The sequence below is a fragment of the Strix aluco genome, chromosome 15 (genome assembly GCF_031877795.1).
Source record: "Strix aluco isolate bStrAlu1 chromosome 15, bStrAlu1.hap1, whole genome shotgun sequence".
NCBI classification, from domain to species: Eukaryota; Metazoa; Chordata; class Aves; order Strigiformes; family Strigidae; genus Strix; species Strix aluco.
This window is the reverse complement of record NC_133945.1, coordinates 20,399,349-20,416,749: the sequence shown is the minus strand read 5'-3', so window position 1 is coordinate 20,416,749 and position 17,401 is coordinate 20,399,349. Positions and strand designations below refer to the sequence as shown.

Genomic DNA, 17,401 nt, shown 5'->3' with positions numbered 1-17,401 from the left:
AGTCAGTGACTCTAACCCTTTGACTTCACCAGTGTTTGTTACCACTGGAAACAGTAATCCTGGTCCCATCTTTGCTGGTGGTATCGCAGGCACCTTATGCAGTGCAGGGTTTCATGAACAAAAATTGAAGTTCACCTTTCTTTTCTTGATCACTTGTTTATTGTGAGCATTCACCAGGACCTCTTCCATTGCAGAAGCCTGGACCTGGACTGTCTGGTCCTTACTCAGAGCCTCTGCCTTTTATTTTGCTGTTCATCTGTGATGCTCTTTATACTCCTTTTCTAACTCTGAAACACGCTGTATCAGCAAGGGACTAACAAAAGCTATTGTGACTGAGCCATTGATCTCCCTGTCATTCTGTATTTGCTGGTACCATCAAGATTTTGTAGATGGATGCATATCAGAATGATACAGATCTACTGGATGATTTGTCTTCCCAGCATAACGTTGTCATTCAGACTCATAATGGGTTTGAACAGTCTGTACCTGTTGATCATCACCCTTTTTGCCTTCAGCATGTTCAGTCGATGAAACAGTGTTTTACTGCACTGACTACAGAACTTTTCAAAAGCTTTTATAGAAGTGTCTTACTATCTTGTCAATATTATCCATGGTCATCTGACTGTCCCATGAATTCAGTAATCCTTAACATGTCAACTTTTATAGCAGGTCGGACCTGTAATGAGTGCACTTGACCCAACCCCGACTGTGGCCAATAGTAGATGCCTAGGGAGAATGTAAGAATAGAGCAAACATGCAGCGATATTTCTCAGAAACATTCATCCAGTCCTTAGAAATTTGTCTCACAAGGGCTTTTTGACTTAACTTTGTGTTTAGTATCCTGCCATGGATTTTTATTGCATTAATTCATCCCCTAGCTTTTTGAACCCATGTGCACTTTTACAACTTACAGTGCTCTGGGGTGAGTTTCCCCACTTAACTTGCGTAGCACAGAGAGAACCTCTTTCTATTTGTCTCTAGGTTCATTTAATGTCCCCTAGTTTTTGTGTTGGAAGAAACTAAACAATTATTCCCCATTCCCTTCTTCAAGCCACTCAAGATATTTATCCTCTCTGTTACAATCCCTTCTAAATCTCTCGTTTCCAGAATGGTTAGTCCTACTTTAGTTATTCCTCACATGAAAGGTGCTATGCAGTATGGTCAGCTGTAGGAGCATGGTAATACTTTCTACTTTTTATTGCTTTTCCAATAATTATGGTGGTATTTTGTTCAAGCTGTAAGGATCTAAGAACATAGGTAGGACAATGTTCACAAGCATAAGTAGTTGAAATAGTAGAAAATTAGACCATAACTGAAAGAAAAGATAGTGGACACCAGTGGAATGAAGGGATCTAAGTAGCCAAGATGTGAGGAAGAGGGAGAAAAAGAGGTGATAAGGTGGTTTGGCACAGATGGTTTACAGCCTGCAAGGGAGGGCATTATTCTGCATTCTATAAAAGCAGTATTTTTATTGTGTCCATGGGTTTAGATATTCAATAGAGCTGCAAATTTTAATTTCCAGCTGGTCTTCTAAGTTGTTCTGAGAAAAAAGCATGGCATCAAAGATGGAGGCACTGTTTCGTGAGGAAGGTACCCCCAATACGAGGGTGATTTCCTGCTTCTGTAGGTTATCCGTGTGTCTTTGAACAAGAACTGTGCACTGAAATAGTTTCACCTACTTAATTACCACAAGGACATTTGCTACTACCTGAAGTATATTGCAGTCTGGGAACATAGAAGATCCAGGATGTCAGTGGTTATACTGCAGAGATCTAATATAACAGTAGGAGAAAAGTGTTGACAAGTCTATTTTTTCTAGGCACAATGTAGGTCCATTTGATGTATTCTGGATGACAGGAAGGCTACTTCTAATAATGAATGAAACTATGGAGAAGGAGTCTGGACTTCTAATCTCCTATTTGGCTTTTTGAATACTAATGAAGATTGAGCTGATATTTTTGTAGAACTACTTACAATAACGCCAAGATTTCATTCTAATCTGCTATTATTTTGTTTGGAGCTCAATACTGTATATGCAAAGTTAAGATTGTTTCCCTCATGTGTAGCATTTTTACATTTACCTACAGTGAACATAATTAGCCGTTTTATCATGCACATTCAATGAAGTGAAGTCTTATCTGCAACCCTTTGCAGTTATCTTTTGTCTTTGCTATCCTAATTGCCCCAGTATGATCAGCAAATTTTGTCATCTGTTTATTCATTTTCTGGTTTGCTATGCTGAATAGCTTAGGCTGTTATTAATTAGTGTTGTCAAAGAACAAATGCAAGCTTTTGGACAAGTTTGCTTGTTTGTTCTGCCCCTTAATTCTTGAGAAGAAATTGTGGTGGCACTCTCTGAGGTCTTAACTTCCTTCCAGACTTCTTGTCTCTGCAACATATTTGCAATATGTTGTAAATACAGCGTATTATCATTTGCTAATGGCGGTCTGCAGGTAAATAAGAGTGACTTAAACATTTCAACCTCTTTGAGAATAGGGAGTCTCCCATTTAACACTCGTATATGCATGAAAAAACACCCCTAATAGTCGTGACTTTCTAAGGATCCAGATGATTGTCTACATTTTGGGTCATGTTTTCAATTATTTGCAGGACGGCCTGCATAGTGAGGCAGTGGGGAGATTGATATATAAAAGGCTGGGTGTAAAAAAAAACAAAACCAAAGAAACAGACAAAAAAATCCCACCGAAAAAAAATTCAGTTTATAAACAATATTTCTGTAATGTATATATGATATGCATGTTCATTGCACCTGTTGGTTTACTTTTTAGGTTCAAGAGCCAGACCCTCTCTCTGAATGTATATCCAAGGAATCAGGAATATTTACTGGAAAATGTAAGTTCTTATATTCACTTCTTGCTTAACCACCCTCCCCCCTAACATGTTACCAAGGAGGATCTAATTTGTCAGAGCTGTACAGAACTTTGTGACAGATGTCAGGTCTAGAATAAAGAAGAGTAATTGAATATTTAATGCTGAAGCTTTGTTTACTATGGCATTTAGAACATTGTATTGTAACAGTTGGCTTTTAATCTCAGAAAAATAACACTAGCCATTTGCCTAGTCCCTGAATGGGATTTGTAATAGCTATGTCCCTTACCTAGTAATTCTCTCCCAATCCTATGTATTTATGTAGACTGATTGAATTTCTTAGATCAGATTGACAATATAAACCCTACAGTAAAGCTAGACCAGAATGTTATATCCATACTTAAAGTACCTGATTTCTTTATTCTGTACAAAAAAACTCTCTGTGGGCCTTTAAATTATTGTCTGGAGAGCTTCTGGATGGCCCAGAAGTTTTAGTATCAGTTCCTGGTCCTTTGACCAGCACAAGAGAAATTGGGTTGTTGCGCCTGGCATAAAGTCTTTAGCAACCTGTGATGTGCTCTCTGAAAATACACACAATGCTGTGGCTTAGTCAGCCACATATCTGTGAACTATGCCTGTGATCTGTGATCTATGACCTGTGAACTATATCTACATCTCTGAACTTTACCTATGAACCTGTCCATGATCAATTCCTATCTGTGAATTTAAGATTCCTTTCCTTCCTCCAATTTCTCAAAGTAGGTGAAAAAGATAGTGAGGGTGGTTCAGAGCTCAGCAGATGCAGTCTCTCACACTGACAAGATATTGTTAATCAGCTGATTGGACTAACTTGTCTCTACCAGACAAAGAGGTCCTGATTTCCATGAGTTCTTGCAGGGAAAGAGCAGGAGAAAGCTAGTTGTATTTAAGGGAGGATTTCCATGTCTTATGAAATGCAGAGAAACTCCAATTTAGTCTCTTACACAGAAAAAAATTGCCATTAATTGCTACAAAGGACTATCTTTGAATGACCTTGCACAAAAGCAAAAAAAACCCTAGAAGGTACAATCTCATTTTTGCCAATGATTTCTTCATACCCTGTCCTGCCTGTGTATATTGTTCCTTGTTCTCCTTATTCTGTGGGGTGGTCCCTTAGACCTGGAGTGAGAGTCCTCTTGCTGGGAAATTACTGAGAAATGTGCAGAACTTAGGATCAGTACTGCCTTCTTCATCTGGGACTCCTGGTAATAAATTGTGCACAGAGTCCCTGAGGATTTGTATCCTTGACCTGTTGTAGGTAGTTTTCAACTCTTTCATCCTGCTACCTGTCATGATGTCAAGGAGAAATAGTGCCTCAAAGTGTGATGATCACTGGTATAAAGTCCAGCTAGTGGCTAGTTACTAGAGGGATCAATATTACTATAGTCTACACTGATTGATGTCTTTTTTTTAAAGAACTTGGATGATGGGATGAAGTACAATCTCAGCAAGGTTGTGGATTATACCAAACAGAGGGGAGTGGGGGGACAAGGCTGTTCTTCAGAGGGACCTCAGCAGGCTGAAGAAATTACAACCTCATGATGCTACCTAATGTAACGTCATGAAGTTCAAGGCAAATGCAAAGACCTGTGTGTGGGATGTAATAACCCATGCTACAGGACAGGCTGGGGGGGCAACTAGCACAGAAAGCGGCTTTGCACTGAAGGGCCTGAAGTCCTTGTGAGACCACATGTTGAACAAGAGTCAGCAGTAAAGGTGGCCAGCTGCCTCCTGAGATGTAAAAATAAGAGTGCAGCCAGCAGAGCAGGGAAAGGGAAAGGGATTCTTTTGCTGTATTTGACACTTGTGAGACTGTATTTGGAGTAGTATGTTAAGTACGGAGCTCCCTAGAACAAGAAGAAAATTGACATACTGGTTGTGCGTCCAGTGAGGAGGGTGACCAAGATGGTCAGGCAGCTGGAGTACCTGACTTGTGAGAAAAGTACAAGAGAGCTGGGTTGGTTTGTTCATCCCAGAGAAGGTGAAGAGGAGATCCTGATGTCTATAGCTATCGAGAGGGCGTAGAAAGGACAGATCCAGGCTGTTCTCAGGCATGGACATAGCACTGGGTTGAGAGGCAGCAGAAACTATAGGGTAGAAGACGAGAATTTCCAACTGGGTATTAGGAAATCTTTTTCACCCTGAGGGCAATCAAACACTGGAACAGGGGTTGAAAGAGGTTTTGAAATCTGTCAGCCTTGGAGACATTCAGACTTCCACTGGATGAACTCCTGAGAGACCTGATCTAATGGACATGCTCTCAGCTTGGAGTCAGACTAGAGACCTTGAGAGGTCCCCTCCACCCTGCATCATTCTGAGATTCTATGAAGGCATTGGCATGGTGATGTGAATACTAAACCTTGTGTGGATAGCTGCTTCACCCTATCTTTTCCCTTTTGTTTGAAAATATACTCTGGTTTTGCCTGAGAACTCTTGCATGCTTGTACACTAAGCAAGTTCAGTCTTACCAATGGCCTTGGGAATAGCATCTAATATCCATGTAGCCATAGCTCCAAACTTGTCAGCTAATAGAACTATTTATTTCTTAGTGTCCTTGCAAATGCTAATGAGATCTTACACCCAAGTGAATTTATGTATATATCAAGACAGTCTTGTGTAAATTGCTATGGCTATTTAGAAGTAATTGGTCTGGATGGCTTAATAGGTTTAATGCTTGTTTGTTTTACAGGGCATCATGACTACTGGTGCTTCTTTAGATGTTATCCAACTTAATTATTCTGGGCTTCTGTAATGTGTGAAATGAAATACATTTTTAATTTATAGTGATGGATTTTTATGGAACCTGATCAGATTGGAATATTACTTGTTATATCTGTATATGGTATTTATATTTTTTCATTAAGGCATGAAACAGGTGGATCTGAAGATACGTGTACAATCTTTTGTCTGCCCAATTTTTCTTTCCTATTTATTTTCTGGAGATGCAGGGTAATCAACATTGCTGCTTTTCACTAATGCTGTCCCATTAAAATACTTCCAGATGTCCAGTTCTGTTGTGAATATAGTAACTTAAAGACATTAGTAAACCAAATTTGTTTTTTGGTTTAACTATGAGTTCGTGTTCTCTAACAATTTGTGGATTTATGAGAGACTGGATTTATATGACTCCATATAGTTATTTAGCTGGCAAAAGATGATAGATAGACTTCAGACTAATAGGTCTTCTCTGTGTCTGCATAATCACAAAATCTGTCATGTAACTGCTTAAATGTACCATTGAATTACTGTCAGTCTACAATCTAAGTAATGAGGCACCTGATGACATATTTGATCAGGAGTTGCATAGTTACAAGTGAATAAGATGTCAGTAGCCCACTAAAGGGGTCTAGCACAGATTTACAGAAGATACTGTGCTATCACATGGAGGCAGGCGTGCATCCAAATACAGCATATCTAAACAAAATACACATACTGCTAATCGTTGGGGCTTGCATGCATGCTTATATCGGCTCCTTACTAGTATATATATAGATTTATTACATGTATATTATTTTATATAGGCCTGCAACTGAATTTTACCATGACCTGGGGAGACTCTCATTACCTTGGACTGACAGGACTTGAAGTGATAGGAAAGAATGGTCACGCATTAAAAATAAATACAGAACAAATTTCTGCTTCACCCCAAGACTTAAATGATCTTCCAGAGTATACTGGAGATTCCAGAACATTAGAAAAGTAAGTAGCAAAAGAGTTGGATTGTCCAAGCATTTTCTGCAGGGCTCTTTTTTTAAATTATTTATTATTTATGCCTGTTGTCTCCACAAACAGTTTTGGAGTTTATCAGTTTTAGATGCATTTTACATCAGACTTTACAAAGTGACATAATTATATAAACTTTTATTATGTTAACACATATTAATGCAAACATGATTTTCATACCATCACTGCTAATTCTTGGATTTCAGAAGCTACCCAGGAACAGCTTGTTGTAGAAATATGAATGAGATGTTTCCAAAAGATGGTGTTTGAGTTAGGAGATGGTAACGTGCCTGGTTGGTATCTCTGCTAAGGACTTTCCAGGCAGAAATGTGGGTGTTCTGTAGCATCTGTCTATGCATATGCAGTGATATTTATGCAGGATTTCTGGATAATTTCAAGGAAAATTTCAAGTTAGCAAAGGGTGAGGAGGTATGAGGGAATTGCACAAATAGGTGCTATTCTTTTGGCAAATCTGCAGCTTTTTTTTTGTAATTCCAATTAAGTTTTATTCATTGACAAGTGTACTTCCTCAAATTAACTTGTACTCATAGGCTATAGGTCTGGAGCAGACTTGGCATTTGGTTGTTATTGAAGCTGCATCCTGTTGTTTCTGAGTCATATCTCCATTTTAAAGGATATTTTCAGTGGTAATCCTGTCCTCTGGCATGTTTATGGGCTGTGAATAGGTTTATGAATTAAGACTTCTCTTTTCAACATCTTTGTTGAGTCTTCCTTAGAATGTTGTATTTATCCACATGGACATTAACTGTTCTTTGTAATTTCTGCCAGTCTAACTAATACAGATGTCAAGCTTCCTTGTATGTAATTCCTCAGTTCTGCCTATTTGTATGAAAATCTCTTCTATAGGCATCAAGATATAAGAAATCTTCCCATGAGACCCCCTGTGATGAAGAGATTCTGGTGGTAGAGTCTCTCCATACTCCACCATGATGGACCCAGATGCAAAGAATTAATTTAGCTTTTCTGTTGGTGTCCTACCTTCTCTGAATGCTCCTTTTACAGCCTAGTCATCTGTTGATCCTACAGAATTTCTGGCAGGCCTTCTGCTTTTGATGTATTTGAGGAATTTTATTTATGGTACCTTTTGCGTGCTAGCCTTCATATTCTTTTTTGGCCTGTGCATACGCATTTAGCCTTCCAGAGTTTATGATCCTATCCATTTAGGGTTTTTTGATCATGAATTTTGTTGAAAGATGGCTTGTAATAGCTTTCTTTATCCTGCCACTGAGCCAGGCTGGCTTTGATTTTTCAAGTTCTCCCTCTTTCTAACATCTTTCTTAGTAAGTGGGATACATTTGTTCTGTGCTTCCAGTATGATATCACTTAATATTCTCTCTGCGGTGTGTAATGATTTTATTTTATTTTGTTGCTCCTTGTTTTTGCTTAAGAACCATTTTGGGCACAAGAATTAGGGGTAGTTTTGGCTTTTCTTAATTCTGCAGGCATGTTGAATTTGAGTACACTACAGTGCTCTTCAGCTGTAGCATTTGGAATAGCTACTGTGTACTATTCAGGACCAATTCAAGGATTGTATGGAATCATAGAATCAAAGAATGGTTTGGGTTGGAATGGATCTGAAAGATCATCTAGTTCCAAACCCCCTGCCATGGGCAGGGACACCTTCCACTGACCAGGTTGCTCAAAGCCCCGTCCAACCTGGCCTTGAACCCTTCCAGGGAGGGGGCAGCCACAGCTTCTCTGGGCAACCTGTGCCAGTGTCTCACCTCCCTCACAGTAAAGAATTTCTTCCTTCTATCTAATCTAAGTGTCCCCTCTTTCAGTTTAAAACCGTTACCCCTCATCCTATCCCTACACCCCTGAGTCCCTCCCCATCTTTCCAGTAGCCCCTTTAAGTACTGAGAGGCCGCTCTAAGGTCTCCCCGGAGCCTTCTCTTCTCCAGCTGAACCCCCCAACTCTCTCAGCCTGTCCTCACAGGGGGGTGCTCCCGCCCCCTGATCATTTTCGTGGCCTCCTCTGGCCCCGCTCAAGCAGGTCCATGTCCTTCTGATGTTGGTGCCCCCAGAGCTGGACCCAGCACTGCAGGGGGGTCTCAGGAGAGTGGAGCAGAGGGGGAGAATCACCCCCCCCCCCTGCTGCCCACACTGCTCTGGGTGCAGCCCAGCACACGGGTGGCTTTCTGGGCTGCAAGCACACATTGCTGGCTCATAGTCGATTTTCCACCCACTAACACCCCCAAGTCCTTCTCCTTGGGGCTGGTCTCTATCCACTCCTTGCCCAGCCTGTATTTGTGTTTGGGATTGCCCTGACCCATGGGCAGGACCTTGCACTTGACCTTGTTGAACCTCATGAGGTTTGCACAGACCCACTTCTCCAGCCTGTCCGGGTCCCTCTGGATGGCACATCCCTTCCCTCCAGCCTGTTGGCTGCACCACACAGCTCGGTGTTAGCGGTGAACTTGCTGAGGGTGCCTCGATCCCACTGTCCATATTGCCAAGAAAGATGTTAGATGCTATGAAAATATGAAAGATGATATCTTCTCTCGTGGGCTCCCTAATCAGTTCCTCTGTGAAAGAGTCATTATTCAAATCTTTTTCCTTAAGGAACTGCCAAATCTGGCAGTCATTCTTCCATTAAACTTCTAAATAAATTTTAAGTACATAGGGCAGTGTACTGAAGTAATTACAGTGGACAATTAGTTCATATTCTCCTTTACTCCATCTTTGTATGCTGTAGTTTGTGGTAGAAGAATATAAAGTCAGGATTCCAAAATGAGGAAATAATGGAATTTACTTTATCTAGTCAGCCTCAAGTCTGTGCTCTTATGAAAAGACATTGTCATGCTGGTACAGAGCTTTTTTAAAAAGCAGAAATGTGTCTAACTGTGTGCATGAAGAAGGTTGTGAACAAATTCTGCTTCTTCCCTGGGTTATCCAGCTGCTATCCAACTCCTTATCAGATTCAGTATGATTGCATTGGCATAGTAACACACTGCAGAGTGCCAGATATACTAGTTTAGGCATAGAACTGTGTTAATAAATTATATTGTGTGTGGGCCTTAGAGTTTTGCCTTTGGCCATTTTGGTACAAAGGTATTTGAGCTCTCCTCTGCCTGCCCCTGTTCACCCAGGGAAAACCTAAGGATTCTTCTGTTTTTCTTCAAACAGACCCAACTAAAGGAAATACTGTGTTTCTCCCCCCAGTGTCTTTAATTCAACAATTACACATTATTTTTGATGTTTACTGTGCTTTTTAAATGCATAAACATGGGCACAATAAGCCCTGAAAGCTAGAAGTGGCATGTAGAAAAAAATTAACACCTAGTAAAGTACCTGATTTACATGAGAAAAGCAAGCTTTTCCTTTTTTTGCAGCTAATGGGTTTTGCTCTTTGTAGGTTAATAGATGGAACTAATATCACAGTAGAGGACGACCATATGTGGCTCATTCCCTTCTCTTTTGGAGAAGATCATCTGCTCACAATCCATTTTGATAAAATTGAAAGTATTGCAGGGCTTCGCTTTTGGAACTATAATAAATCTCTGGAGGATACCTATAGAGGGGTAAGTAAAAGAAAAGGAGCATTGCCAGCAAAAATATACAGCAGTGCATTGGAAAATTGGTACTGTGATGAATGAATATAGCAGCCTTAATGGAACACCATAAATCTTTCTAGATTGTCTGAGTCTGAATTTTGTGGCAGGTATAATGCATTTCTGTCTCCACAAACAGCAAATATTGAAAAAAAGCCAGAGATAGTTTAAAGAAATCTTCACAGCTGATTTTTCCAAGAGACACATACAATAGCACGTATTATTTTCAAGATATATGATTCCGAAGTGGTATCCTCTCAGTATCTAGTATTTAGGCCTACCATATGACTCTTTATTTCCTGGAACACAGGGAACAATAGAACAGGGACACTTCTCCAACAGAAATTCTGTTTAGGTAAGTTACAGGCTAGTCAATCAATAATACCTTTTCCAAGAAGGAAGAAGAGTCTCTTGAACTCTAACATTTATTAGGGAAACTTGACATCTTCAAACAGTTTGGCTAAAGTAGTTTAGCTAAAATTGTATAACATACCTCCTCTCTTCTTTTTCCAAATTTCTTGGTTTATATGTTTTTTCATATTGAATTCTTGGAATTGACACCTGTTGGAGATCATATTCCATCTTGCTGGCACTCTGAGTTTGGCTGTCCCTCATTTCCATGGCTTTTCTCAGAAGCTGTACATGCACTTGTAATGATAAGGCAGAAGTAGTTGCTGTTCACTGCACAGAAAGTTTATGAATCCATTTGTTTCCAGATCTTCACCTTCACATCTAATTGTTGCATTCTTGATGTCCAAACTCAGTCAATCAATAAGAAGAAAAATGTTGGTATATATTAAACTAGAGAGAGACAGGACAAAAAGGATTAGCAAAGTTCTGGAAAAAATTCTCAAACTGAAGTTGGAAGCATGGATATTTGATAGGATTGGTCAAGATAGTGGCAAAAGTTGCAGAACTGCTTCTTTGTGTAAATTTACCTTCCAGAAGTTGCTTTAATATGAACACTATATAGATGTGTGGAGAGGTGTTCCCTCTCCACAACAGAGCCCTGGCATCTTTTACTATCAGCATGGGGTGTTGTTGAGTGCCAAAGACCCTCAGAGGGCCAGAGCATAAGATCTTTCATTTAAACCACAACTGATCTAGAGATATTAACATATGGCACCTGATTTTGTAATACACTGCATTAACCCAACATGTTTGACCCATGGGAGGGTTCAGGAGCATGTTGAGCTTACCAACTAAACATACCCCCTGTATAACAACTAGGTTTTTTTAGTAAAATCTGTTACTTAATAGATATGATTCATCATAAAGAAGGGACTCTTCCCTCTGAGAGGGATACAGCTCTGGGACAGTATGCAGTGAGTTCAAAACTAAATTTGACAAGGCCCAGAGCAACCTGATTTATCTTTGCAGGCTTCTCTGCTCTGAGCAGGAGCTGTGACTGGACACATGCCAGAAGTCCCTTCCAACCTAAATCTTTCTGTGATTCTGTGTACAAAGTGCAATATGAAGAACTGTCTTTAAGTGGTGATATAGAATGTTTTTTCACTACGGTTGTAAGTCTTCTTCAAGGCAGAGCAGGGGAGAAAGGAGGGAAAGAAATAGCCAAATCCCTAAAATCTAACATGGAATTTGGTTTTTGGAGGCCAAATCAAAGAAGAAAGAAAGAGAGGTATATTTTCACAGTTTACTTTGCTAGATAGAAAAAAGAGGTGAGTCTGATAAAGTATGCATGCAGGTGGCACACCTGTAAGTCCCATAACAGTTAGTGGGTACAGTTTAAATGAGGAGTTCATACTTGCAGTCCTGTAAAAGGATGAAATAAATTATTTGGAAAACTGAAGATGTAAGGTATCTGCTGAGCCAAAGTAAAGAGGCTTTAGACTGTAAACCTAGGGCATCATGACATCTGTCTCTTGAAGTATTGCTGTTCCTTCTAAGAAACAGTCCCCCAGTATGAGATATAATGATTTGCTAGGCAGCTGTAGACTGGTGGATTCTATTCACAGCTTTAGTATGAGAGGGTAATGGCAGTGAACTGTCAAAATGAAGGCTTGTGTGCTATTTCCAGCTCTATGAAAAATTACCTTGTGAAAGCTTTGTTATGCGATTTGTAAAATGCTATGTGTGATGGTTGAGTGCCTTCTCAGATGATGAAAATTACTTAGAAATGAGGGCTGTAAAGGGCACATAAATATAAGCAGCTGTGGTATAATAGGTAAGATTTCATCTCTAAGTCTCTAGACTTCCATTCAGTACGTGTTTGCTAAACTAAAGTGTATTTCAGTGGATTTTTCACTTCCTCTCCTTAGCCTGGCAGACTGATTCAGCTGGAAAGTAGCATGCAGAACAGTGTCTGATATGAAAAGGATATTTCCTTTCTTTGCTCCCAAGTGTATTAAAGATGAAACCAGAAATAGTTATTTCTCCATACTTGGTACTCATACAAACATTCCCTCCTAATTAATCTTCATGCTGTTTGGAAGTGAACTGAGCATCTCCTCTAGTCTGTACAATACCCAAGGTTTTCAAATCAAGAAATGTTTGTGTAAAAAAAAATATCTTCTGGGGATGTTGCATCTGTAACTTACTGAAATTATAATAGAATAAAAAATCATTTAAAAATGGAAAAATATGAAAACTGTTATGATATCAGGTCACTGATAATATACGGACTTAACAGAAAACTCTGAATGTTTTTAAATTCTTCTCAGATAGACACCTGAAATGGGAATTTTAACTTTAAATGTTGCCTATATATTTTTAATAGAAATCCTAATAATGAAAATTAAATATTTGAGTACAATACTGAATTAACCTCAAATTATCATATATACATCTATCAGTATAAAATCCAAATATTAGAAAACTGACTCACATTGCCTTTAGACTGAATTAAGTCTTTTGTTAACTAAATGAATCTATTTTGGTTCAATCCATTAATCAGCAAGCTTTAATCATAGTGCCAGTTATAAGGCCATTTGGTTATATTTTACAGGTATTATTCCTTCCTTAACCAGTAGTTAGTGAAAGACTCAGTGCAATAAATGCTGCTTGTGCTTAACGTTAAGTTATATTTAACGTATTTCGGAGCAAGATGCAGTGATAATTGTTGCTACATGATTGAATTGTTATGTGACTGGGATCATGCATACAACACCAGATGGTGCTAATGGGGGAGGGTGAAGAGCCCAGGACTCCTGCATCATCTCAATAAGTATGCCTGAATTATTTAGCTTAATCTTCAAAGATTGTATAAGACGTGCATGCATCTGTGATGTGGACAAGGCTCAATTCTTTCTGCCTGGTACAGGTACCTCATCTTTATTCATATGCCCTTAGGTTACATATAGCACTGCTTGGCAGACAAGTTTGCATGATCCTGGAAAAGTCCAAGTGCCACCTGTCACAAAGATGAATAGAACTGGTGAAATACAGGCTCTCTATAAATGCAACAGAGACACAAAAGAGTCTGCTCTCGAGAGAGAGCACAAGGTTATGTGATTTCTTAAAGGCTAGCTTCAGCCCGTGCTCAGCAATCAGGCCTGGCCTAGCAGTGCATTCAGGTGCATGATGACTCTTAACTGTCTCCTCAGATCACCTCTGTGACATAAGCTGACTTGAAAGCCGAGTCTTTCCGTTCCGTTGATGTGTGTATGTATGCTGCAGGCTCAGGAATCATAGAATCATTTAGGTTAGAAAAGACCTTTAAGATCATCGAGTCCAACCATAAATCTAAGACTGCCAAGTCCACCACTAAACCATGTCCCTAAGCGCCACATCTACAGGTCTTTTAAATACCTCCAGGGATGATGATGCAACCACTTCCCTGAGCAGCCCGTTCCAGCGCTTGACAACCCTTTCGGTGAAGAAAGGAAGCTTCAGTTTGCTGAGATCTAGTGAGATGAAGTGTTTGAAGGATCTCTTCAATACATTTTTTTTTTCTTTTTTTCCCCCAAATTCTTACCTCTCCCATCCCCATCAATATCAGCTATGATGCTCTGAATTGCACACTATGGGTTGCAATTGGTATCCGCTTGTTTAGGCTTTCTTTTGCTGAATTATGGAATTAAATAAATATAACAAAATTATGGAAACAGAAGTATGGAATTAAATAAATATAATGAAATTATTGAAATTATTTCAGCTTCTGAAGTGAATGCAATTGTTTTGGATCTATTTTATTTTATGTAATGTCATGTCATGTAATCTTACGTTCTGTTATTTTAAACAAGGCTAAGGTAGTCCATGTGTTGCTGGATGGTCACAGCATCTCCCCATCAGAAGGCTTTCTTATCCGCAAGGGACCTGGCAACTGCCATTTTGATTTTGCCCAAGAAATTCTCTTTCTTGACTATCTGCAGCCTCAGCTGATTAATAAAGTACAAAGGAGGTAAAGTAGGATGTTTTTGCTATCTGAACCACACAGTTTCTCTGTTTAGTATTCTTTCATATTCTCTGTTGAAGCCAGTTGGATGAGGCACCTGGATGAAAATATGAAGCATTTAGAGCAAAAAGTTTCATTGCAATTTAACTTTATACCGTTAACCAGATTTTACTGAGATCAGAGGACAATCTAGTCCATAATCACAAGTGTGGGGGGTCAGGGGGTGGTGTTTGTGGAGGCTTAGTTCTTTGGTTTTGTTCTTTTCTGAATGAGCCAAGGGTACATAAAGAAACTATTTTGTCTTGGTTTTTTTTGACAGAACTGGTTCAAAGAGAATGGAACAAGCTAGTATGGACTATGAAGCACCGTTAATGCCATGTGGTTGTATCCTTCTCTGTCATATTCTTACTTGTCACATAGAATGTTTTAGAGTTATATACTATGGTTATGACTCATGAGCTTTTTGAATCCAACAATTTCTGGTACTTTAAGAAATTAACAAGATACCAAAAATATGAGAAAGGCTTCCATTAAGTATGAATAAAGAATAAATAAATGGAACATAGTATATGAATGTGACCTGTTTTCAGATACTCTGGTAGCTTTTTTTCCTGCCTTTTATAATCCATCCAAGCTGGAACTAGAGGTCCATTAGCACAGTATCCAGCCAGCCTATCAAAGCTAGAAGTAGTGTTTGTATTTCTGCATATCTTTGAATGTTTGTCTCATTTTATACCTTTATTAAGGTTGACCAGAACTGTGTAATATCTTTGCCATTTTTCTTAATGTTTGTGGCTTTTTAAGTTTCCCTAGATAAGCACAGCCTTTTGTGATAATACTTACTGTCATGCCATCCATCTACTCGATGGCCCTTTTAAATCCATTATGCTATTCTAACCAAGTTTGGAGACAATGAGGTCTCAGCAATACTAAGTTCCTGCCAGTTTCATGAAAATCAGTGTCTGAATAGAGCAAAGAGACACAAACGAGTGCTCCATTAGAGAAATGGACAGCACAGACTCCATCATTACATTTTCTGCTGTTCAGTTTAGAGGCATATTTGCTGGCCAATTACCACTCATAAAATTCAGAACCAGGCAAACATAGGAAGGCAGTAAAGGCTCCAGATAGGAGCTGTGGTATTAATAAGTTGCAGTGTACAAGAAGGTAAGGCATACACTAAAAAAATTCAGTAGTTCTTCACCTGATGGAAGAATATATATGAACATATATATATGTGAACATGTATATATATAAACATATATAGGTAGATTTTTGCCTAGCTGTGCCACTTGCAGGTGTTCATTTGTGTGTGTATTACCAGCCGTAGAAAAGGCAGACTTCTTGTCTTGAAAGAAAATAGTTTATTCAAAGAGGTTTAAGACATAGTGAAGTCAGAAGTGAAAAACATTTTCTTTCACTCTCTTAAATTGCAGTTAAGAGTCTCTGGCATCAGGATGTGGGCTGCACAATAGTTTTTGAAACTGCAAATTAAGTAGACTGCTAGGACAAAGTATTAATATCAAAATTTTCCTTAATAGCATTTTGGTTTTTAGTTGTTTTCCAGTTTCAGCTTCTGACGAGTTGGGGTGATCCATACTATATCGGTTTGAATGGACTTGAGTTGTTCAATGAACATGGAGACCAAATCTTACTAACTGAAAACAGTATCCTTTTACAGACCAAGCACCTCTATCTCTTTCAGACACACTGTTTGCTCCCTCACAAATTATCATATGGCATCACTTGCTACTTCTTCTAAATTGCCAGTTTATCCCATGTTGCTACTCTGCCTGTATTTCTCTGTATTTGCGTGATGATACTTGTATCCATATGTTTTAATGTACTCTATATACTTTCAGAACATTTCTTCTCTTAATGGGATGCACTAACAAAGCAGGACAAGGTTAGAGAAGGGAAGGCTTAAGAAGGATGTGGTATTTTTTGCTATCAACATTTGTTTCTTCAATAGTATGGAAGGACCAGAAAGTTTGATGAGCTATAAACTCATAATAAAAGGTTGAGCTCAGTTCTTTGTTATGGAATCTTTCATTGTGCCACAGGAAAGAAATTTTTCATAACTCTTGTTTTGGAGCTTTAGGCTATTCTAGACACCCAATCCAGTCATGAAGATAAGGGCTGAAACTTTGAATTTGATTCAGTGTTCCCTGGGTAACGAGACTGAGTGAAGGACATCTTTGAAAGATTCATAGTCATCAAGGTTATACTTCAGTGCTCTGTATCAGCTAAAGTCTCTTAAGTGCTGAAAGCTTCATACTCCAACGTGGAATTCATGTAGTTCGGGCACATGGAAGAAAGAGTTTCTTAGCCAACGAGAAGGGATAAAAAGCATGGATACTGCATGAATTGCATGTCTCTAAGGATTCTTATTGCCTAATAAATAGAGGATACAATGAAAAAGCTAATAAAGGCTTTTTACTGAATGCTATTTTTATTTGTATCTTGTATGATACATGATGAACTTGGAGCATCTGTAATGGAGAAGAAGCATTTTGAAATTGAAAAGTGGTAGTAAATTACTTTTAAGAAGAAGGGATCCTTAACTTAGCTTTTAGACTGTGCGTCTTTACAGGACAATACAATACCAGGTGAAGATACCTCAGCTCGTTTTGAATTATACCTGCTCCTCCCTGTACAGTAGTGTCGCTTGGGTATATTAGGATCCCCAAAAGAGAATATTTGTCTTAGTGCAGTACTAAATGTGATGCTTTAGTACTGAGTCCGGAGCAAGCTTTTCTTAAACAGTTGAGGCATTGCTGTTTCTTTATCATTTTTTCCTTAAATATATTCTTAAATACTTATAAACATTTACAGACTCAGGCCTTTTAGAAAGCAGGACAAGGGGAAATTAGTGTCCCTCAAA

At 38.9% G+C, this 17,401-nt stretch overlaps 2 protein-coding genes across 6 annotated transcripts in view; one reads left to right on the top strand and one right to left on the bottom strand.

The window, feature by feature from the left end:
- Positions 1-17,401, top strand: part of KATNIP (katanin interacting protein) — a 66,296-nt gene that overhangs the window by 39,222 nt on the left and 9,673 nt on the right. For all 5 annotated transcript variants that reach the window (XM_074840403.1, XM_074840404.1, XM_074840402.1 and 2 more), the window contains 6 exons: positions 2,790-2,853; positions 6,390-6,567; positions 9,968-10,133; positions 14,366-14,523; positions 14,837-14,901; positions 16,074-16,184. In XM_074840403.1, the coding sequence (XP_074696504.1) occupies positions 2,790-2,853; positions 6,390-6,567; positions 9,968-10,133; positions 14,366-14,523; positions 14,837-14,901; positions 16,074-16,184 (742 nt within the window). The remainder of the gene's footprint in view (positions 1-2,789; positions 2,854-6,389; positions 6,568-9,967; positions 10,134-14,365; positions 14,524-14,836; positions 14,902-16,073; positions 16,185-17,401) is intronic.
- GSG1L (GSG1 like) overlaps positions 10,911-17,401 on the bottom strand; it is an 84,472-nt gene continuing 77,981 nt past the window's right edge. Inside the window, exon 8 of the transcript XR_012625201.1 lies at positions 10,911-10,964. The gene's annotated coding sequence lies outside the window, so the exon portion shown is untranslated. The remainder of the gene's footprint in view (positions 10,965-17,401) is intronic.